This window comes from Microtus pennsylvanicus, chromosome 7 (assembly GCF_037038515.1).
Source record: "Microtus pennsylvanicus isolate mMicPen1 chromosome 7, mMicPen1.hap1, whole genome shotgun sequence".
In the NCBI taxonomy this organism is placed as follows: Eukaryota; Metazoa; Chordata; class Mammalia; order Rodentia; family Cricetidae; genus Microtus; species Microtus pennsylvanicus.
The window spans coordinates 96063769-96087406 of NC_134585.1; the positions used below are offsets into that span (position 1 = coordinate 96063769).

The 23638-nt window shown below is 46.0% G+C and overlaps 1 protein-coding gene across 3 annotated transcripts in view; it reads left to right on the top strand.

Moving 5' to 3' along the window:
• The first annotated feature begins 4295 nt into the window (after positions 1-4295).
• Positions 4296-23638, top strand: part of Slc44a3 (solute carrier family 44 member 3) — a 69783-nt gene continuing 50440 nt past the window's right edge. The window contains exons 1-9 of one of the 3 annotated variants that reach the window (XM_075981494.1): positions 4296-4521; positions 4906-5013; positions 8575-8717; positions 9967-10103; positions 10990-11083; positions 18795-18955; positions 20259-20348; positions 22234-22358; positions 23097-23283. In XM_075981494.1, coding sequence (XP_075837609.1) covers positions 4495-4521; positions 4906-5013; positions 8575-8717; positions 9967-10103; positions 10990-11083; positions 18795-18955; positions 20259-20348; positions 22234-22358; positions 23097-23283 — 1072 coding nt within the window. In that variant the 5' untranslated portion in view covers positions 4296-4494. Of the gene's footprint in view, positions 4522-4905; positions 5014-8574; positions 8718-9966; positions 10104-10989; positions 11084-18794; positions 18956-20258; positions 20349-22233; positions 22359-23096; positions 23284-23638 lie in introns of those variants that run through there. The other 2 variants (XM_075981493.1, XM_075981495.1) reach the window with 2 other exon arrangements.

Consider the following 23638-nt stretch of genomic DNA (forward strand, 5'->3'; position numbering starts at 1 on the left):
AGTGCTGAGTTTCGTAACATGTTAAATACACTAGACAATTTAAAGAATGTAGTTATATCTATTTAATAGCCTTTGACAGTACATACAGCATTGAAGTAAACATCTATAGAGTATAAAAGCTGCCTCGACTTTTTTGTAATATTAGTATTTAATATGTAAATAACAGAAATATAGATAAGAGACCATATCTAGCTCAGAATCCATGAAAAAAAATGTAGATGGTCTAGTTTTTTTAACAACACAGCCACTGGCTTACAGTGCCATCTGCTGTTAGGAAGTGGTAATTACATTAGCCCTCACAGGATTTTTCAAGTCTCGTGGAGGATGCCAATCTATGAAAAAAAAAAAAAATTGACTCATGCTATAATATAGCTCGTGTAAAAAACAGATATGGACAAAAGGGGAAATAATCACTATAGAGCTATAGGAAGATAGCATTGTAGAGGAACGGCACTGTCCTCGCTGTGGTGAGAACCTGCACAGATCTTCTGGATAAGGGTTTATGCGCAGTTCACCCCTTTTCCATTGACCTCGCCAGAGTCCTGTCTCTTTTTTTTTATTTTCTAGAATTTTTTCTTCAAAGAATAAACCTTAGCTTTAATTGGTCCCCTCTCTCCCACTTTTTTTCTCCTTTACCTGTAATTTAATTGATTTGGGAGTTTAGTTTTCATGCAAATACCATGGGTTTTTAAATCATAGGTTTTCAGAGCTGGGGAAAAGGAAGAATCTGGCTGTCCATTCTTATTTTACAAAGAAGGCCAGAGAGAAGGGAACCCGGCCTCATGAGCTCCAGCTGACCTAGGTTTTCATATCTACAACAATGAGTCTTCCTCTGTGAACGCCAACACAGGCCTCTGCCCCCCTTCTTTTCTTCTTGGCTTCACTTCACAAAGAACAGAAAAATGTTGATGGATTGCGAACTTCAAGATAATTCAGCGAATGTCTCCTGAGAAGGTTTCCATATAGGAATTTTTAAGGCAGAGCCAAGTGGTGGGGTGGTTAGCAGCTGCCCTGACTCTGCAGCTCCATGCATTCCCTCCAAATGGACGGCTTGCTGTTGGATGCGGAGGAGAATCAGGCACCGGTGACCTGCAAGTTAACCCTGCCACCGTGGTGGAGGGGAAAGATGCCTCCAAGTTGGAAAAGCATGCCTCTGGGTATGTCTGGGAGAGTGCTTCCAAAAAAGGACTAACTAAGAGGGGAGAGCCCACTTTGAACATAAACTTCTCGAACCACAGGCAGAAGCTCAGATGGAACAAAGAGGGAAGAGGAGAAAAGCCCTGATTCTTTCTCTTTGCTTTCTGGTCATCATAGCAGGCTCTTCAAAACCGTGATGGACTAAAACCATAAGACAAAGCAAATCTTTCCTCTGTTAAGTTGATGTTTGTGTGCGTATTTATCTCAGCGATGGAAAGCTCACTGATACATAGACAAATGCAATAAAACTTTAGGGAATCAAATGTAAGCTGTTTTTATAGAAACGTCCTCATATATTAACTAAAATTACTGAGATCTCTATGAGATATCTTGTAAGAAGCCAAAGCAGATGGTATCTTTGTTTTCCAACAGTCATGAGATGCCAATGCAGACTCACATTTCAGAGTAAACAAATGGACTCCGCCAGCCATGATGTTTATCCAACTGGACAACGAAAGAACAAGGCTGAGGTCAGCACGAAGCTGGCATGTGACTGGGAGGTGGCAGTCCTGCCCTCCGTGTGCCGCTTCCGCATCCCCCACAAACCGTGTGCCACTTCCGCATCCCCGCAAACCGTGTGCCGCTTCCGCATCCCCACAAACCCTGTGCCACTTCCGCATCCCCACAAACCGGGCTTCCTCTCCGCCAAGACCGTGGATTCGAATGGGATCCTGTAGCGAACATCCATAGCTAATGATGGCGTTATTAGTCCTGAGTCCTCTTTCAGAGTCATTTGTAACGTAAGTCTTCCTTCAATATAGATTCAAAGATTTTTTTTTGTCTATTTAGGAAATTATAGGTAGGATTGATTAGTGGGGAAGACACAGGAAAGGAGGGTTTCCAAGTGCCTTGGAAATAATTTCTCCCTCTCTAACACTTGGCATATTTCATAAGAAAGCACCTTCCAGCACTAATAACTGTATAGATATACCAAAACATGTCTGCCACAAGGTGTTTTCTCCAGTAATCATCTCTGGGTCTAACGCCCCTCAGGACCAGGCTCCTGAACCACAAACAAAGACTCAAGACTTTCTCAAGCTTTCTGTTAGAACTCTCAGTGTGCACTTAAGAAGACGAAATGGTTTCTCAAGATCGGTGTGTACCACCCAAAGCTTGAGTAAGAGATGTCTGAGAGACAGGCGCACTTACTTGGTGAGAGAAAGGAGAGAATTTCACCCAGTAATTCATACATCCGCAGGCCATTCAAATGTGTGAGACCAGAGAGCGGTTACAATGCACCTACTGCCTCTCCTCCAGTCACTCAGCCGCCTTCAGCTACGCCTCCTCTCCCACTTATTCCACACGGTGACTAAATGGTACCAGGAAGCAGTCATTCTAATCGTTAAGTTCTCCGTGCCTAATAGAACTTTTGGTTCTGGTTTCGTCATTGTTTTTCATGCCTCGCTGTGACTAGTATACCCAGCTCTGCAAATATAAATATACATGCAGTGTGCATTTCAACCTCTCCGTCCATCTGTTCCAGTGAGAACTTGTTTCCGATGCTGTGATTCAACTGTGGTCTTTCTGGGGCTGTACGCTGTCTGTGTGGGGAGTGCTGGGACAGGTGAACTCAGGGGCCCGTGGGTTCCAGCTACTCGCTCTGAGACGCCTGCATTCAGGAAAGTCCTGACAGTTAGGAGCAGCCTAGAAGGATTTCCACCCCATACACCAGAGATCCGTTAACTGTCGTTCCCTTTTACCCACCCCTTGATTATTTTTTATATATTTGTATTACTGTTTTAGATTTTTATACATATTTGCAAAATATTTTATTTGTTTATTTTTGGTTTTTCGAAACAGGGTTTCTCTGTAGCTTTGAAGCCTATCCTGGAACTTGTAGCTCTTGTAGACGAGGCTGGCCTCGAACCCACAGAGATCTGCCTGCCTCTGCCTCCTAAGTGTTGGGGATTAAAGGTGTGCCGGCACTACCGCCCGGCCTTGCAAAAATATTTTGAGGATATTCACCCCCAAATCCTCCTCCTAACTACATCGACAAGGCTCAGAGAACATTCCGGAAGAGGAGTCAGGGAAGACTGTAAGAGCCAGAGGCCAGGGAGGACCAGGGCAAAATAATATCTCCTGAAACACCGTCGGGTCCTTGGCAGTTAGGAACTTGGAGTCATTGCGGTTGCCTGCTCCAAACCTTCGCAAGAACAAACCAGTCAACGCTGCCATATGGATGGAAGACTGACTGGCTAGCCTACTAGCTGAGCTGCCGACAGTTGATAGCTTCTGCACTGGAGGGAGAGCCGGTCTTCTTAAAGAGTGTGGATAGCCCCTAGTGGGTCGATCCTGCTGCTGTGGACGGCCTCACATACAGAAGCTCACGAGCTGTACAAGCTGGACTCGCTCCCTTTCTATTGCTTTACTGTAGTACTGCAACCCAGTTTCTGCCCTTGGGGAGACCAGGGAGCCAGCAGCCTGAGGGCGTGGGGCCAGTAGCTGAGCTGGAGATGAAAAGGCAGAGAGATTGAGAAGGTCCTCTGCAGTTGTTTTTAATTCCTCTCCTCGGCAGCGCTTTTGTACCCACCCGAGTGTAAAAAACTCTTGTCCCCTGGGACGTACACACCCGGGGTACTTCAAAGAATGCCCACCGTAAAGTCAGGTGATGAGGCAGAGTAAGAGAGAAGTGAACTCCCCCACCCCACATCCCACACCCACACACAGATTAAGTCAGTCCTTGGTCTCTGGGGACTTTGTCCTTGTTGAGTTCCTGAGAACTTGTTGAGTTTCAGGCTTCTGAAAGACTCTGGGCAGAGACTGCAGCCTTGGAGAAATACCAGATGGAAAGGTAGACACCCTTGACAGCCCTTGACAGCGTGTCTCCCTGAGCACCACCTCCGGTCCTGCCCCAGCCTCCGTCGAACGGTAGCTCAAGGATAACAACTTGCAACTAGAGGCTTGTCCCAAAATAGCTGGTGAGGGTTCTGCACACAGAAAGCACCGGTTACCTGTGTGTGACACACCCCTGCAAGCTCCCCGCCCTCAGGGGTTGATCCCAGAGGCCTCACTTCCTACTCCAGGCCCTGACAGCCCGCGGCTGGCGCACAGTAGTCAGGTGCACTTCCTGGGAGCTCGGACTGCGCGGGTGCCACCCAAGCTCCCAGGAAAGCGACAGAGGAGAGGGCGGGCCTGGGGCGGAGTGGGGAGTGGGGGGTAATCAGCGCCCTCTGCCGCTAGGCGGCGCTGCGCCCTGCCCGCCCTGCCTGGGCCACCTGGGCCGGCCGTTGCACCTCTGTCCGGTGTGCACCGCGGCCACCAAGGCTGCCAATCCCCGACCTAGCTACCGAGTGTACCATGCAGTGCCTGGGCGCAGAGTACTTGGTAAGGGCGACAACCTGGGCCCTAGGGAAACGGCCTCTGCGGGCACCTGCACAGACAGGACGCTTCCGCCTCCCATGTCCCTTGGGGATCAAGTCTCTTCTCCGCGACACCGCTCCTTTAAGGACACCTGGCCCGGAGGACCCAGTACTCACAAATATCGGGCCGAGGTCAGAAAGACACAAGGGACTAGGGGGGAGACGGGTGCCCTTACCTCCAGTTGAATTTGGCACCCAGAGGACTTCACACCCACCCTGCAGGTCTCCCCAGGAGAAAGAGTCAGGTGACAAAGTTGAGTTACTTTAAGCAGCCTTCTTTGGAAAGGTTTGGATTCGGTTGATTCCACCTGTTTCTCTTCCTTTTCTCAACTCTCCATTCTTCTGGTAGGTTTCCGCAGAGAAAACACCCGGGCAGCGCGAGTGGCGACCCCAGATTTATAGGAAATGCACAGATACGGCGTGGCTGGTCCTGTTCTTTCTCTTTTGGACTGGTTTGGTAAGTACGGCTGCCTGGCAGGCATAAGGCCCCCTTGTGTGTGTCCAGACGCAAATATCTCTTACATGTTCATGCTGCAAGGACAAACTTGTGCCCAGAATGAACAGGAGTTAGGAAATTATTATTCTGGGATTTCACAAGCTCCTAAACTGTCTGAGGAGGCTGTCTTCTTGCAGTAGACAGAGATGTTTTGGGTCTCCAGTAGGAAATGGAGAATCGGTTCACAGTGGTGTCTTTTTCTTGGTGAGGGTGAGATGAATTCCTTTGCTCTCCAAACTCTCAGAGTGGAAGTCCATCAACACCCACCATGTCCCGCAGTCAAATATTCCTCAACTGTTTTCTAACAAAGGGGAAAATCTCGAAAAGCCAAGGGATATGTTTTAACTGTGTGCATACAGAGACACACACGACCACATGTGCACGTCCTTGGCCTACTGTGCTCAGCAATTTGATGCTGCAAACCATCACATCCTGTCAGGTACACGTGATTGGTGGCAGACCCTGTCACGCCAATCCTGAGAGCCTCTTGGAGCTGAATCTTGAGTCTCTCACTCTTAGAGCCTCAGTCACCTTTTTCAAAGGCTGTGTTAATGAAGTCGGAGCATGCTATATGCTGCCCAGTAAATGATTAACCCACAGTGCCCTATATTATCTACCTAATAGCAATTGCCTACTTTGAAAAGACTGAGTTTACCCTGAAGTGCCACATTTGTTCTTCCCGAGTAAAGAAGGCATGTATTCAGTTTTTAATTTTCCAACTGGTTTTGCATAGCTCGACTTGGTTAGACACACAGTAAAAGGCTGGGCCTAGGGGTGTTGCTGCTGCTGCTGTTTTACTGAACTCTCCTCGAGGAGCCTGACAAAGGCTGTGTATACCAAGTCTTATTACCTTCCCCAGCAAGGGTTGCTGGTCTCCCCCACTTCATGTAAATACAGGGAGCAGCTGTCTCTCCAGTGTCTGCCTTTGACCTTGGACTGTTAATGTTATTTAATGATCCTCTATGACTCCGGCTCTCAGGCGGGCAGCTGCTAGGGAGAAGATCATAGATGGCCCTTCACGGCCTCAAAAATTATGAGCTGACTGAGACATTCCATGTCCTAAGCTGGAAACTGCAGAGAAAGTACACTCTATTCGCAGGATAAATCTAAAGGTTTCTGTGTGCCCGGATTCTCTTTACTGCATTTAGTAAAGAGTTCTTTCCTAGGTGACTGGCTGCTTCCAGCTTCTGCAAAGTTTTTAGCTACAGATACCTATTTAAAGCGGAACAAGGTGTGTGTGTGTGTGTGTGTGTGTGTGTGTGTGTGTGTGTGTGTGCGCGCTCATTCACTCTTCCACCTCTGGGCCCCGTGATGGATAAACCAGCTGACCAAGTGTAGGACAGGATCATTATTGATGGCACTGCCCTCAGCCGGGGCTGGTCAAAGAAGCGGAGTGGGGGGAGGGGTTGCCAGACTTGCAAACAGCGCTGGTCCTCTCAGATAGAAAGAGCACCAGCCTGTGCTTGTCTTACACACACAACCAGAAAACAAGCCGGAAGCTCTGACCAAGCCTGGCCTCTACTTACTGTCCAGTGTCCTCTCCCACATCGCCCTTTCCTAGTTCCCTTTCGAGACTCCCACTTCCCAGACCCTGCTTAGAGTGACTTCATTTGAAGCCACAGCACGCTAACACACACACTTCATACATGCTGATGCTGGAGTCTGGGCTCTGAGGCCGGGAGCTCACCAGCCTCACCTTAACAAAGAAAATAAGGCCACGGGAGTGGTGAAGGGAAGCGGACAGAAGATGGACATGCCAAGTGCATTTAGGCACACCGAACCACACTTTCGTGTACTTCCCGGTGACCCTAACTTTTAGCAGAGGTGACCTGTACATCCCAAAAATCTCACTAGCTAAACTGAGGAGGAACTTGAGAAGTAAGAAGGGACAAGGGTCCCCCTCCCTCACGTGGGGTACAGTTGATAAGTCCTGTTCCTTTGGGGGCTGCAAAGTACTTCCCCTAAACCTCTTTGCTCAACCCTCCCCAAGGGCAGTGCCATCAGCAATAACAATCCTGGGGGCTGAATTTTGGGGTAGGCACCAGGTTGTGTTTATCTTTGTGTCCTCTGTAACAGTCTCTGGCATCCCTGAGCGCTTGAGGAATATTTAATACTATTGTTTGTTGTTGTCGTTGTTGTTGTTGTTGTGAGACAGGGTCTCACGTAGCCTGGGGTTGGCCTTGAACTCATTCTGTCACCAAGACTGCTGGTCTTGAATTCCCCATCCTCCACCCTCTGCCTCCTGAGAGCTGGGGTTTCAGGCATACACCACCTGTTCACCTGTTATTATTTTATTTCAAAGCTGACAATGAATGCAGAACCCCTGAAGTATGTTGGCTGTAAGTCAGTGTCACTTTGGAACTTGTGGCCATCCCTTATGTTAGTGGATAGCTTCCCACAGCCTCTGGTCCTCAATAAGCTTGCGAGTATCACGAACTTTTAGGTGGCTTTCTATCAGGAAACTTATCCCTGCTCTGAGTTTGTATTGTGAGAAGAAGCCTTGGCAGTGGACAAACAGGCATGTACGGATGTTGCAGTGGTTTGGACTGAAGTTTCAGATATTCCACGTTTCCTATAAAAGTGGATTTACAGAATAACAGTAACAATGACAACAAAATAACAAACAAAAAAAAAAAAAACCACCTGTTGATCGCAAGATGCCCTTGCCAAACAGAATCCTGAAATTCCTTTTTATCTCCTAAGTTCTTTACTTGGTGAATTTTAAGCAAATAACCCAAATATGCCTTCAGCCTTGTGAGTTGATGTGTGTTGACTGTAGAGACTTGACAGAGTTCTCTACAACTTTTTAAAAAGTAAGATAAAAAAAACATTTTTAAGGAAAGGTGGATGCCTGATAGCTCAGGCAGTAAGTGTTGGCATTGCTAGTTAGGGGACCTGAATTTGATCAGGGGAGAAGACAGATGAAGACAGACACTTAGGGCTCACTGGGTAGCCAGCCTAACCTACTTGGTGAGTTTCAAGCCAGCCAAATTGTGTCTCAAAAAACCAAAGTGGACGCCGTATGCAGAGCAACAGCCAAAGTTGTCCTCTGACCTCCACACATAGGCATGCATGCATGCATGGGCATGCACACATGCAACCATCCCCATCCCCACACATATATACACGGGAAAATATTAGCACAGTCTCGATGCCCTTCCACAACCCAGACAGGCTCAAGGGGTAAAATGGAAACCATCCCAGTCAACTTTGGTTGAAAAAAAAATCACAGAGTGATGACCTCTTGAAGAAGCCAAAGAGGAGGTGAGAGAAGAAAGAGCCAAAGAGGGCGAAGTCTGTGTGTTTCAGGGCGCCCTCCCTGCTCACGGCTACACCAGCGTTGGCCATGCTGGGACCCTACCTTCGTGGATGGGATCGCTGCTAAGGGCAGGAAGGGCTGAGGAGCTGTAGTCGTTCCTCCCTTGTCTGCTTAGGTTTCACACCAGCCTCTCCAGGGATGTGAGGGGCTGTGGTTTCCTCCCTGTGGCCAGGCAGTCATCATATGCCCCTGGGTTTTGCCAGGTGTTCATCATGGGCTACTCGGTGGTGGCTGGAGCAGCGGGAAGACTCCTCTTCGGCTATGACAGCTTCGGCAATGTCTGTGGCAAGAGGAACTCCCCAGTGGAAGGGGCCCCCCTCTCAGGGCAGGACATGACTCTCAAAAAGTAAGTCTTGTGAGTTAGTTAGGTCTCTTACCTAGAGAGGGGCTGTATTCCAAAACTTTGCATTCGTTTAAGAGCATGGGAAACTTTCCCGATTTGGAAAGGAGGCGGCTCGTGCAAGCGAGGGAGCAAGCAGTCGTAGAATCAGCCAGTTCGGGGTTCACGTTCAGCCACCACTATTTCTCAGCTCTGTGATCTGGGGCAGAGTCCTTAGCCTCTCTACGGCCAATCTTTTTACATTGGTAATGACGCCTGTCTTTCGAGGCTGTGTTAATGCTCCCCTGAGACTGCATGAACTAAAGCAGATGTTCACTGTGCCCACGCCAAGGGTCTCCGCAGCAGACAGGCAGCTGTGCATTTTGCATTCTGCTTCGGGGTGGGGGAGGGCAGGTGAACCAGTGGTTGCCTGGGTTGGAAAAGGAGGGGGAATGAGGAGCTTGTCTCTCTGAACAGTTTCCACCGGTTGCTGATGAGAACGGTCGCACAGACCCATCTGTGCGCTTCGTGTCCCCCAACTGTGTGCTGGAAATGATCAAGGAGGCAAACTGGACGTATATTTTAACACTATTTTAGATTTTTAAACAAAATAAAGTCTTTCGTGTTGTTCACGCATGAAATCCGCCCCACCGTTTCTCTGGTACGATCTTCCTTCCACCCACGGTCAGTGGAGGGAGAGTGACTTCTAGACCCCTTCGCTAGGTGTTCCCCCTCCCAGTCAGACCCCAGGAGCTCTTTCCCTGCATTTCTGTGACTTTAGCAGCCTTGGTTTGCTGCCGCCGGCTGCACGTAACCCACTGATGGCCACAGCCAGCTCTGGGCCCAGAAGCTGAAGGTGGCCTGGCTCTGCTGGCCCTTGAGCTGCTTTAATTCCCTAGCCTCAGCTCCTTCCTTCCCACCGTCGCTTCCCTGAGCTCCACTCTTCGAGTGGTTTCCGTTAAGTCGCTCATGTGGCCGTTTCTAACACACCGTGAGCAGTTTGACCTCTCTTCCTCGGTGACATCTCAGGTGACTCCTGCTATCTCCCCCGCTTCTCAGATGCAGAGCCTAGAGAAGGAGAGGTTTGTCACGCTTGGATATGGTTCGCAAGATGCCTCCAGTTGGTGTGATAATGTTCAGTTATTTGGGAGCATTTGGCTACAAAAGTTTGCCTTGGTCGTTCCCCTTACGATGGTACAGGCTACATTTTCAAAGCCCGCCGTTAAACCAACTGGTCTCCGTGGTCTGAGGCATGCTTTGTTTCCTCCATGTGTAGACACGTGTTCTTCATGAATGCCTGTGACCTGGAAGTCAAAGACCAGTGGCTTGGTCCCACAGCCCTCTGTGTGTCCAGCTGTCCTGAGAAGCAGCTGGACACCCTGGAAGAGGTCCAGCTCTTCGCCGACATCAATGGTAGGTGCTGAGGGCCCACTCTTCCCCGTGTCACCCTGTGTAGCCGTAGGGTCCTGTAGGGTCCCAGATAGATAGTGTAATTTACCCTGAAGCAACCTGTAGGGTCCCAGATAGATAGTGTAGTTTACCCTGAAGCTACTTTCTCTGAAAAGGTAGGAATTAGGCCCCTCTGCAGGCAGGCGCCTCTCAGGTGGAAAGGACCAGAAGTGTTTCTTCAGGAACTTGTTCAACATCACCTGAGGCTTTCTGCACTTATTTGAACCCCCTGGGTGTGGTCACTGCCCCACGGCAATAAAAGGTCAACCTTAGAGACTTAGAAGGAGACAACCAGATGCAGGGCCCTGAGGCTCTTGTTCAGAGCACCTACGTGGAGGTTTTTTTGTTCAAGTTGTCAGAGTCGTTGAGTGCTTTCACTGACAGAAGGAGTCAGAAGTTGAACTAAAACCACTTGGGCCAGACAATTCAGACTTACCGTTAATTTTTAAAAGAAAAGCAAAAAGAAAAAAAAAAAAAAAACAAAACTGAGGCAACCTGATTGTGAATTTTATCTGTCTGAAAAAAATGGAGTGTGAGATCTTAAAAAAATATTTTCAAAGCTGGCTTAAAAATATCAACCTTCTACAATAAATTATCTTCAAATAACCTTCAGATAATTTTAATGCCAAACCTATGATTTAGAGTATTGAATTTGGGGGTTTGTAGGGAAAGAGACGCCAAGACCACCTCAGATGATACACCAATAGTGTGCAGGTTATCTCTTTTCCAAGTCTGGGTAATGCATTTCAGTTCCTTCCTGATTTGGTAAAGTGGCCATGGCTTCTTTTCTGGCTTCCCAAGGAAAATGGATGCAATGCAATAGCCTAGTGTATGTGTGTTCTGATTTCAGGGTCTTTCCTGTGTGTCTATAGCTTGAACTCCTTCAACTATACTCAGAGTCCAAACGCAGGTACACTGTGTCCCAGGCTCCCTGTTCCTCCAAGGTAAGGGCTTATGTACACAAGGCATTCGGGATTTGGTGCTGTCTGTTCCTCCTCTAAACACTATTAAAAATATAAGGGAGATGCAAGGTGTGGCTCATAATAAGGAAGAGACAAAGAGGGACTATGTAATATATATAATAGATAACAGCTAAATAAGGGGGAAAATCAGCAGAAAATAAAAGTCCATGTGGTCTTCACACACTAGTGATGGACTGGAGAGGTGGTTCACGTGAAGGCAATTGCCCCAAAGCCTGGTGACCCGAGTTTCATGCCCAGGACCCGCATGATATGAGGAGAGACCCCACTCCTGAAAATCATCCCCCAACCCCCCCTCTTTCTATATATATATATATATATATATATATATATATATATATATATATATATACACATTCATACATCATAGTGCATGGGCATACACATTACACACAATAAAATGTAATAATTCTTTAGAGGCAGCAAAAACAAATGTGTACGGTGTTATAATATATGTGTTTATATTATAATATCAATGATATTATGCATTATTGTCAAATGAATGGTTTTTATGAAGGGGCTAGTGTACATCTTTCCTCCTCCAGTTCTTTGTTATCATTAAGGAGAATCATTGACATTCACTTTTTCATTATAACCAAAATTGTTAGTCTTTATTGTTCAAGACTATGCCATAAGAAATAGCCCTGGGGGTTTGGCAAGATGGCTCAGAGGTTAAGGGCACTTGTTCCTCTTGCAGAGGACCTGAATTCTGTTCCTAGGATTCATATCATGTCTCATAACCATCTGTAACTCCAGCCCCAGGAGATCCAACACGCCCTTCTGGCATGGACTAACACCAGGCACACATGTGGTGCACACACATACATACATACATACATACATGCAAGTAAACCACTCAGAAAACAATTGTTTAGAAAATTCAATGTGTTCAGGTTAAATTTATCAGAATTTTACATAAAGTTGTACATTAAGGTTTAAAGAGCTGATTATGTATTTTTAAAAGCAAGAAATAGTCCTGGAAGGGGAAGGTCAAGCAGGCTCCACGCTTGTCTTAGTGAACACACAAGCACAGGTCCTTCTGAACATCCTGGGGGACTCCTCTTGCTCGCCAGGGTCTTACTCTCCCCCGGCATGCTGCAGGCGGCTAGTAAGTACTGACTGAACTGTAAGGGAGTAGGGCTGGCGAGAGTGGCTCCCATCTGCCCCTTGGCAAAGGCTAAGGCATGGGCAGGGTGCTCTGGTGTGCTAAAGAAAGCTTGTTGAGTTGGCGCTGCCATTCTTTTGGAAAATATAAACGTGTTTACAATAAATAAGTACTTCTGGGAAAAGTCCCTGAGGAACAATAATTTAAGTAAAACAAGACATTGCCTTGACCAGCTCATACAGTGTTGATGCAACTTTGGCTGGGGACCCACAAAATCAGTATACTCTGTCACAGCTTGGCACACTCATACCTTCATATGTTGGTGTATGAAACAAATAGAAAGGTCACAGAAAGACTTCCTCTTATTGCATATGAGTCATGGGATGGTTCCTATTCCAGAGAAGGTTTTAAAAACACGTATATGTGTATGGACAGCCAGTAAACATTCCAGCATGCGGAGGTGAGGGACACAAAAGCTCCCACTCCTCGCTGAGGAGGGATTGTCAGCTGACAGCTTCTGGAGGAGGGAGAGTCATTTTGCTTTAAGGGTGTGGCTCCCCCATAGATGGACTACACACTTCAGAGGGTGGTCCCTCATCTAGAAATATGTGGTCAGCACAAATTGGACTCCATGGATTTAAAAACAAAAAGGAGTTGGGGTAAACAAGACCAAAATACATTCCTCACAGAATTAATAAAAATATTGTATTAAAAATAATCACTGCTGGGTTGCGGTGGCAAATGTTTTTAATCCCAGCATTTGAAGGCAGAGGCAGGAAGATCTAGATCTGAGTTCAAGGCCATCCTGGTCTACAGAGCAAGTTTCAGGACAGCCAGGGCTACACAGAGAAAGCCTGTCTCAGGGGAAAAGACAATCAGCAAATCCTCTAACAGGTTATGAAAACAATTTGAAAACCACCAATCTTGCAAGTAAGTCCTAAAGGTGACGAGTGGGATGGAATGCGTAGGGGTCAGGATGGAATCCGCCAGTGAAGGATTCTTTTCTAAATTCTGCAGAGGAGCTTATGTAATCCATTTTCCCACGGTATCTTATTTTTTTTATTATGGTTATTGTTGCTTATCTTGATAAAACATAACTGAACCAGAAAAAACAACTAGAACATTTTAGTGGCTGAACTAAAATCAAGTAATGCTTGGACAGAAAGATATTGATGTTAGGAGCAATGTGAGCATACCTGCATAAAGAATCGGAGGAAGTGTGTGTGTGTGTGTGTGTGTGTGTGTGTGTGTGTGTGTGTGCATCATGCATGATATATGTGTGTGCATGTGTGAGTGACGTGTATGTGTGTGTGTGCATCGTGTGTGATGTTTGTGCATGCGTGCGTGAAGTGTGTGTGTGTGTGCGTGCGTGTGTGTGTGCATGCGAGAATGAAGTGTGTGTGTGTGTGCATGCATGTGTGTGCGCGTGAGCGTGGGGAGGCCAGAGCGCACCTCAGGGGTCGTACTCTGAAACACCATCCACCTCTTAGAGACAGGGTCTTGCTGGCCTGGAGCTCACCAGTTAGGCACTGTCTTCATCTTTCCCATACAGGGATTACAAGTGTGTACCAAAACTCCCAGCATTTTTGCACAAATATCAGGGAAGCCAGCCCTCTTACTTTTATAGTCGCCTCCTCCCAATCAACCCTGACAATGAAATTTGTTAAGGTTTCCACTTAAACAGAGTCCGATCTGCTGTCCTCTTTCTTCGGCTGGGACGACAGCCATGACTCCATGGGAAACTTACATGGAGCTACCGAACAACTGCGTGTCTGTGGAGCTCTTCCTCCTGCTTGGTTCCTTTTCTAAGCTCCTGACAAGTACTAGCCCACAGGGGCCCCACAGAGTGTCTTGCTGTAGATATTATTTTATAGATGAGAAAACTGATCAGAGGAAGGTTGAGCCCATACAATGAGCAGAGAGGAAACCAGGCATTCAAAACCAAGCAGCGTCCATATTGGGTTCCATTACTCAGAATATGCAGTCAAGGCTAGACTGGACAACCTGTGAACACTTCCTTAGGCTCACAGCAAACTAGGAAGGAAAAATATGCCACATCCCATGTCCTGGTGTCACTACCTCTTCTGCCTCTGAAGCCAACCCCAGCCTTTCCACTCTCAAGTGCAGACCTTGCCAGTACTAACTTTCTGAGTGCAGACAGAAGTACTGATTGATTAGCCTTTTTTTGGACAAAGCAGGGGAGACAGAAATAGGCTTGAGGGCACCGTTTCCTTTTCCTGCACAAGCAAGCATTTGTTTAAGGTAGAAATTATCATATTTATCGTGGAAGAGCTGTGCCAAGCCTTAAAAGCTGCAAAACATGAGAAGTGTGGCTATAGAGCCAAAGACCGTTCTCTAAACACTTCTTCTGACTACATCAATTGTTTCTTCTGCTTGTGCCGAGCGTGTAAGGTGTAACACACCCTTTTAGGGCAGTGGCTGAATTTCGAGAAGGCATAGGCACCCGTGCATGAGCTTTGACAGGCAATGAAAAGGGACTATGGAAGAAAACAAACAAAAGAAAAACAACCTTTTTTCCCTTGGTGCTTCACATACTACTTTATTTTGAGTCTCCTGTGCATTTAAGGTTTGGAGTTCTCCCCCACACTCTTGCCTCCCACTCAATTCTTTTCTGGCCTCCTGCTTGACAGTGTGTTGTCCGCTTGGGTGAAATCTGCATACAGATGTCCATACATCTATCTGGGCGGCCCTCCGGACTACTTCCTGCAAGTTGGAATGGTTTTGCTAGTGGTGATGAAAGGCAGCCGTGTGGAAGAAACCTCAGGCTGTGAGCTAATGCATCTCCCGCCAAGTCAGTGATGGGCGTTTTCAGCGGACAGCTAGGCAGCCTGTCTGCACTTGGGGAGTTAGTACTGGCAAGGTCTGCACTTGAGGGTGGAAAGATTGGCGCTGGCTTCAGAGGTAGAAGAGGTGGTGACCTCAGGACATATGATATGGCATATTTTCCCTTCCTAGCTCAGTGTGAGACTAAGTAGGTCACTCATAAGACATTCAAATTGTACACGTTTCTCTGTGTCCCTTTCAGGGCAAAATGAAGCTTTCTTGTCATTTTTTGTTAGCACAGGATTAGGGAATCATACACACACATTCACACACACACACACATTCTCACACACACACTCACACACACACACTCACACACACATTCTCACACACACATTCACACATACACTCACACACACACACTCACACACATTCACTCACACACACACTCACACACACACACTCACACACATTCACATACACACATTCACACACACTCTCACACACACATTAGCAAAGCTACATGCATAAAATTAAGGCCTGATGAAGAATAATGTTTAGATCAAAAGAATAAAATAGCATTAAGTCTGTGTTTGCTCTTAGGTTTTTGAAACCCCGATGAAACTTCAGAATATATTTGCTTTTAAAACACTTCCAATTTATTGGCGCTGTGAAACTATTCAGGGTCAGAAAAGCAAAAGAAATTAGAGGTTTAGAAATCGGAAATCAGGAGAAAATTGCTGGTCTGCAGAGGGCATGATTACAGACCTCGGAAGCTCAGATAACTAACTGGAAAGTCCCTGCGTGCAATAAAGAAACTCATGTAGGTGCCGTGGGATCAACTAGTGTACTGAAATCTGCACATTTGTGATTTTTTTTAAAAAAGAAAAATGCTTATATACTTCAGCAGGAACAACAATCACATACAAAGACACCAAAATGCCTAGAAATCAGTTTAATAAGAAATATATGAAACCATAGGGGAGAAACATCAACGCCATTTTGGGTACAATGAAAAAGGCAAAAACAAATGAAAAGGTGCTCTATATTAATCATACAATTCAACATGAAAAGACTTTATTCCTCTCTTTCAGTTCATTCACTTATCCTTATGGCATAGTAAGTTCCAGAACAGTAAGGTCTACACACAGAGACCCTGTCTCAAATTTTTTCTTTTTTTAAAAAAAGTCTTTTGGATTCTACTAGCAAACAGTTCAACAGTCGTCAAAGTCCATCTTTACCAGAACTTTTAAAAAGAAAGAAGCTTAGAAATAAACTTGGCAGACAAATCCTTGACCTTAGGTGAACATTTTAAGATCTTGCTCTGAGAAATGAAAGAGCCTGTGTCCATGGTTGAACACGCTCTGTTCACACAATAAACAGCATTAGAATGTCATCTCTCTTAACATTGTTTTATATGTCCAGCACATTCCAATATGAGTTTTATAGAAACTGATAAGATTATTCTACAAACATAGAGAAGATAAAGTTAGCGGTGCTATGGTTTATGGAGTCATACTGTGAAATGTCTTCCATGGGCTCGTGTGTGATGCACTTGCTCTCAGGTGACAGGGATGTTTTGGGAGGTTATGGGAACTTCAGCAGGTAAGACCTAGCCAGAGGAAGTGGGTCACCAGACGTGGCATCTTACAGGGTCTCTTACCTCTGCTCCCCTCCTGCCTCCTGCTCACTGCATCCTCTTCTCCCCTCGCTGCTTCCTGTCCATCACAAGGTGAAGAATGTCCTCCACCACAAACACTATGATAATCTCAAGTACATGGGGCCAAGCAAACATGGACTGAACCCCCCGAGATCATGCGTCAGAATAAAACATTCTTCCCTCGAGCGGTGTGTATGTGTTTAGTGTTGTGGATCAGTGCAGATGCAGTCATAGGAAATGCCAGGGCTGAGGGGAGGACTCAGTGGTTAAAGTGCTTGCTGCGCAAGCATGAAGTTGAGTTTGAATCTTAAGAATCTAAGTACATCTGGATGCAGCAGAGCATCCGTCTGTGATTCTAGTGCTTCTCTGAGGAGAATCCCCAGGAGCTTTTGGCCAGATAACTTGGTGAATAAAACTAAAAAACCATGTTTAAGACAAGGGGGAAGGCAGGGATCAAAGCCTGAGACTGTCCCCTAGCCCCTACACATCACATGCATGTGCACACACACACACACACTAAAGTTTCTAGAGAATAAACATTTTTAAATACATGAACAAATGGACTGAGATGTGTTTCAACTTTAGGGATTAAAAAAATGGCAGTGAGCCACATCTAACTGAACCCCACTTTCGAGTAGTAACAAAAGGACAAACAGCTCAGTGGAATCACGAAAAAGACGCAGGCAGACATGCTCTCTAATGGGACAGCACCCTTACTAGAAGAGTTAGTCATTCGGAAAGCAAAATTAAGAACTGCTGAGGACATGGAATCAGAACATTCATAATATATATCTACTCACACATACACACATAAACATATATACACATATGTGTGCGTTCAGGAAGAGTGTGAATGGTGAGGCCAGTCTCCAGGGAAAATGAGATAGCTTCTTATATATATAAGCATATAGATACTACATAACCCATAACTTAAATTCCACCTTTAAGTCATTACCCAAGAGAATGAAAATTATACATACCAAAAGTATAAGATACGTATGTGAATGTTGATAGCATCCTTATGTTTGGTATTTGGAAACAACTCAATCACCAGGAAGACAGAAGGGCAAGTTTTGTGTCCAATGAGTGTGTAGTGCTAGGCACAAAGGGTTAATATGTTGACCTGTGCAACACCCAAATGGAAGGAGTAGAACACAAAGGTGCATGTCCCATAATACCAGGATCAAACTCTTGTAATAGTTGTAAAAATCAGATCTTTTCAGCTAAGAATGCAGTTTAGTTAGTAGAGTACTTGCTTTAGCCTGCATAAAGCCCTGGGTTCAAATCCCCAGCACCGTGTGAACGCAGCATGGTGGTGCATGACTAACGCAGCAGAAGAATCAAGAGCTCAAAATCACCTGGGCTGCATAATGAGTTTGACAACAGCCTCTCAAGATAAACAAACAAATGAAAATGACCAGTCAGATCTGCAGGAGAATAAGGGGACTCACTGCAGCTGCAGCTATAAAAACACACACACAACCATCTACATACAGCACAGAGAGGGGGAGGGGGGATTGATTTTATTCTTGAGCTGGAGTTGATAGTTTAAGGACCAAAACATGAGAAGACAAATGTTTCCATTTATTTTTTTTTTGAAAAGGTGATATGTAAATATCCTATGGGCTGTCATTCAGCCTCCAAAAAACCAAAATAAAGAGCAGTTTCAGGAGTCTAGTGTTTCCCTTAGTCATTTTCCTAATGTGAGTACCAGCTAATCACCATGGCGAGCAGGGTTGCCTGTCTTTCTTAGGTCTGCTTTACAAGCAGGATGCAAAACTTTATTATTTATATCACGAGTGTGTGTGTGTGTGTGTGTGTGTGTGTGTGTGTATGTGTGTGTGTGTGTGTGTGTGTGTGTGTGTGTCTGTATGTAAGCGTGCATCACTGGGTCAGGGGCAGATGTTATCACACGTATGTGGAGGTCAGGGGAGAGCATCCTGATTGAACTCGGGTCATCAGGCTTCAGGAGCAGGTGCTTTGACCTGCTGGTCCATCTCATTAGTCGTAAAATCGTTTTTATAAATGCTGAGCTTCTGGTTTGGGGACGTGGAAATTTTGAATAGAAATATTTTTAAAGATAAATGATGGATCTCTTTTCCATTGGTTCTACCTTTTGTTTCCAGCAAGCCCTTCCCCCTGTTTAACCGGTGCATCCCTCAGACCCCCGAGTGCTATTCCTTATTTGCATCAGTCTTGATAAACGATGCTGACGCTCTCCATCGAATTCTAAGTGGAATAATGGCGGGAAGAGACACCATCCTCGGCCTGTGTGTCTTCACGTTAGGTAACTCTCCGTTCATCTTATTTACTAACTGTATATGGAATACCAAATTTTCTAGCACTCCTGTACAGTGTGCAATGAGAACCAGCGTCTTTGACTTAAATATAGAGCTTGTTCGTTTTTTGTTTTTTGTTTTTTTTACAGAATTGTTCGAAGATTCAAGTGTGGATGGGGGCAGTAGGAAGGAAGAGTAGTTAGTTGGCTGTCAGCCAAGAAGCTGCCCTGTGTAGTTAATATATTGGCCTGGCTCCTGCCTTTTGTTAGCTGCATGAGACATAAGCAAATACAACATGGCCACTTTCTGCGTTGGCCATGTAAAGTACAAGCATCAGGGGTGCCAGACACCAGTTCTGCTGCCCAGTGTGCCTTCCACTTGTCAGTCTAGGAGATCAAAGTCCTCTGGCTGGGGAAAGGAAGGAGTGTGTGTCCATGATAGCGTCAGATGCGATGTCCGGGATGCCTAGCAGGAGCCCCACCTGCTTTGAGCAAAGGCCTGCTCCCTTGTTTGTTTGGGGAAGCAGCTGCCCACACTTGACCCTGTGGCTTCCATGCTGTGTTTCACCTTGCTGAGGCTAAGAGCCAATTTCCTGTCTGAAGAGGTTAAAGTCACGCAGTCTGGGACAAATGTTGTAGGTCGCTACCTCCACCCTTTCCGGGAGCAGGCCTTCCAAGCTGAAGAGACTTCTTGGTCAGTCATCAATGTATTCCTGCCTGTTTAAAAAAGTTGCTTAGTAGCTGGGTAAGGGTGGTGCAAGCCTTTAACCCCAGCTCTTAGGAGGCAGAGACAGGTGGATCTCTGTGAGTTCAAGGCCAGCCTGGTCTATAGAGTGGCTTCCGGGATAGTCAGGGCTACACAAAGGAACTCTATCTCAAAAAACCCAAATAAAAGGAAAAACAAAGTTAGAACTTTACATAGCCCAGCATAAAGGACAAAAGACTGACGTATGGTAAAATTTTAAATAGTTAATTTGACTTATAAGAAAAAAACTATGTTTCAGGTATTGTGGAACAACACATTTATTTATTTATTCATTACTTATCTTTATTTAAACTTGAGAAGAAAGCGTTTTCAGACCCTACTTACCATAGCTGACTTGTGTCACAGGCCTGGGGGGGGACCCTGGCTTTAGCTTGCCATGTTTGTATTTGGTAGGTTTCCCAAGCTACTTGGTTATTGGGTGAGCCTGTGAGTTCTCACTTTTCTGGGCTCGGCCATCACAATTTTATATTTAACGCCCTTCCTACCCCCCTCTCTTCCCTGTCGCCTTGCCGCCCCCAGACTCATGTGCTATGCTTCCCTTTCCAGCCTTGTCTCTGGCCATGATGCTCACTTTCCGATTCATCTCCACGCTTCTGGTCCATATTATCATTTCGTTGGTTATTTTGGGATTGCTGTGTAAGTATTTCGACTCTTTTTGAGTAAACAAAACATCTTTCCAGTAAGTATAGAATTTAAAGTTTGGGGGTTTTGTTTGTTTTGTTATGATTTTTAACTAACAAGAGTCTTAGATGGGGATACAGTCTAGTCCCATCATTTTAATATGAGAAAAAACAGGCCCAGGGAGAACAATCAAAGTTGCTTCTGCCTCCCAAGGAGTGTTAATACCCAATCTATTCTTGATTCTACTTATTGTGTAGTTCTGAGACAAGCCTACCAGCTGAGTGACCCTGGAGCCCATAATACTGGGATGAGGTCAGAGCTCAGTGCTTGAGTCTTGCTCACGGGCCTATATTCAATCCCCTGCACTGCAGATATACAAACAACAAAACAAAAAATATTTTATTAGTACTTATATACATTGTAAGGAAGAATTCCAGCTGGCATGTTGGTGCACACCGTTAGTCCTACCACTGGGGGGGCAGAGGCAGGTGAATGAATATCTGCAAGTTTGAGGCCAGCCTGGTCCACAGAGGAAGTTCCATGGCGTTTAGGGCTACATAAAGAGACGCTGTCTCAATCTTTCTTTTCTCTCATTTTGAAGGATTTATTCTGTGCTACACTTACCCTGTGTGCCCATGAGAACCCATGGTTGTCACACAAAGGCTCTGGTCCTTCTGAAGACCAAGGCTGAGAAGGAGCAGAGACCAGGGGACCCTATGTTGACCCCTCTTTTCCTTATAAGCGGTTATAACTGTCTCCAGGAGTTTTGAGGGAGAACATAGAGGCCCTATATTCCAACTGATACAGGGCATTTTCATTTTGAATGACCAATATGACGACGGTGTTTTATCCCTTTGAATATTTCATTCTGCTCTCAGGCAGCCACACAGGGCCCTGGATTCCTGTGTTAGCCTTTCCAACTCTGTGACAAGACACCTGAGCAAATCACTTAGAGAGATTGGCTTGGGCTCACAGTTTTGGAGCTTTCAATCCACAGTCACTAGGTTCCCTTGTTCCAAGCCTATAGCAATATTCTCCTGATGGAGGTGTGTGACAGCCTAAAGCTGATTATTACCTCATGGTCACTAAGTCATAGAGTTAGGGTCCCCTATGTCTTCGGAGAACACGACTCACATAACCCACTTCCTTCAAGTAGATCCTACCTAACGTTTCTTCTGCCTCCTGATAACGCCAAGGCTAGATCCAGCCAGGGGTCTAAACTTCAACACATGAGCTTCTGGGGGACATTTCAGTTCTAAATCACAGCAAGTTCTGGCCACTGTGACTAGAGAAGGCTATATCATCCATCTCCCCGCTTATGATCAGTAGACAACTCTGACCTCCCTAGAGTTACAATCGTGATGATTTAAGGTCAGGCTTTTATCTAGAGGCAGAGTGTTTATAGTGTGAGTGTATCTTCATAGTGGAACTCTGATAACATGATTTCCATGGGCTGTGTAATGGCACACCTTTGTGGGAAAGGAGCCAACATCCAGTCCCCCACATCCAGGAGCTTTCACCAGAAGACCCTACGTGAATACTATAGACTTTAGACTCTAATGTTCTTCCTCTCACCGTTCTGTTTGGTACCACGCCTTCCTGATTATACTCAGACTCATCCTGGGACTAGGTCTCTGTGTCTGCTAAAGACCAGTAGCTACCTGGAATTAACAGGTTCTCTGCAGGCTAACCTGGCTTTCCCCGGATCATCCAGAGAGAAGTGATGGGTTCCAAAGTATTTGGGGAATTAGGACCTACTGTGTGAACAAGATCATTGGGTCAGAAATGGCTGGACTTGGTGTGGGTATCACTGTGTGTGTGTGTGTGTGTGTGTGTGTGTGTGTAGAAGAGTGGGTAATCTCAGTACACATGCCAAGCCTGCGCTCACTTTGTTTTCCAGTTGTCTGCGGCGTCTTGTGGTGGTTGTATTATGACTACACCAACGACCTCAGCACAGAATTGGACACAGAAAGGGAGAATATGAAGTGCATGCTGGCCTTTGCCATCATTACGACAGTCGTGACGGTAAGACAAGCCCTTCCAAAAGCTAATTGAGTAACCGCCATCAGCTCTGAATCCAGGTTACTGAACTCCAGCCCATGACAACTTGGATATTCCAGAAGACTTACTACTCCAGAGGTCACATCCTGTGACCTAAGGGAAAACAGTTTAAGGAGAGTGTTGAGGTCAAGGAATTTGTGGTAGATAAAGAGATAGGGGTTAGAGGTGGGAGACAGGCAATGACGAAGAAAACCAAGAAGCTTGACCAGGAAGAGAATAGAACAGAAGGCGGGATGAGGCAGGAGTGAAGGGCGGAGGTTTCCTTAATCTGGGAGACTTACAACTATTTCTGTCTAGAGAGGGGAAACCCGGTCAAGATGGCATATCAAGTAACACTCCTTTTATGTTACATTCATATGCTCTTGCTTATTTGCACCCCATCTCTGGGTGCGTGGCATGGAGGAGGGAAAAATAGAAGATTTTCCCCCTGACCTTTGAAGAGCCTATTCTCACGTTCAAACTCAGACTGGCTCCTTTAGGAAGGGTTTAGGCCTTGTTCGCTATTGTGACAGCAGGATCTCACACAAGGGCCAGTACAGAGCAGGGGCTCAGTTAGTGATTGGGACTTTATCTATTCAGTTATAAGAGAAGTAATGGATATCTTCAAAGAGAGCTGCTCGGCGCCAGCTCAACAGTTTGCTCCCAGCCCCACCCAGTGCCTCTCTGCCCTGCAGTGGTTCACTCTGACCTCTTCCTCCACAGGCGGTTCTCCTCGTCTTGATTTTCACCCTCAGAAAGAGAATGAAATTGACAGTCGAGCTTCTCCACGTCGCAAATCAAGCCATCAGCAGCTGTCCGTCCCTGCTGTTCCAGCCACTGTGGACGTTTGCTGCCCTTGTCTTCTTCTGGGTCCTCTGGGTGGCTGTGCTGCTGAGCCTGGGGACTGCTGGTAGGTGTCACCATTTTAGAACTGTCAGCCCGTCCCTGTGAGCGCCAAATCTCTTGTGCGACCAGGGGTGTCTGGGGATGACAGTGGTGCAGCCAGTGGCTCTGCCATGTCTCTTTTATGTTGGCTTTGGGGAAGCTGGGTGTCATGGGTTAGTAATGTCAGTCAGGGTTGGAAACCTAGGTGAAACTAATATGAACCAAAGCCCATAGGAAGGCTACTGTTAGATGCCTTCAGGTTTACTGCTGGAGACTATAGCTCAGTGAGTAGAGCGCTTCCCTAGCAGGCACAAAACCCTGGGTTTCAACCCCTCAGCACCTCACAAATTGAGCGAAGTGGCACTTGCTTGTAAAAATAA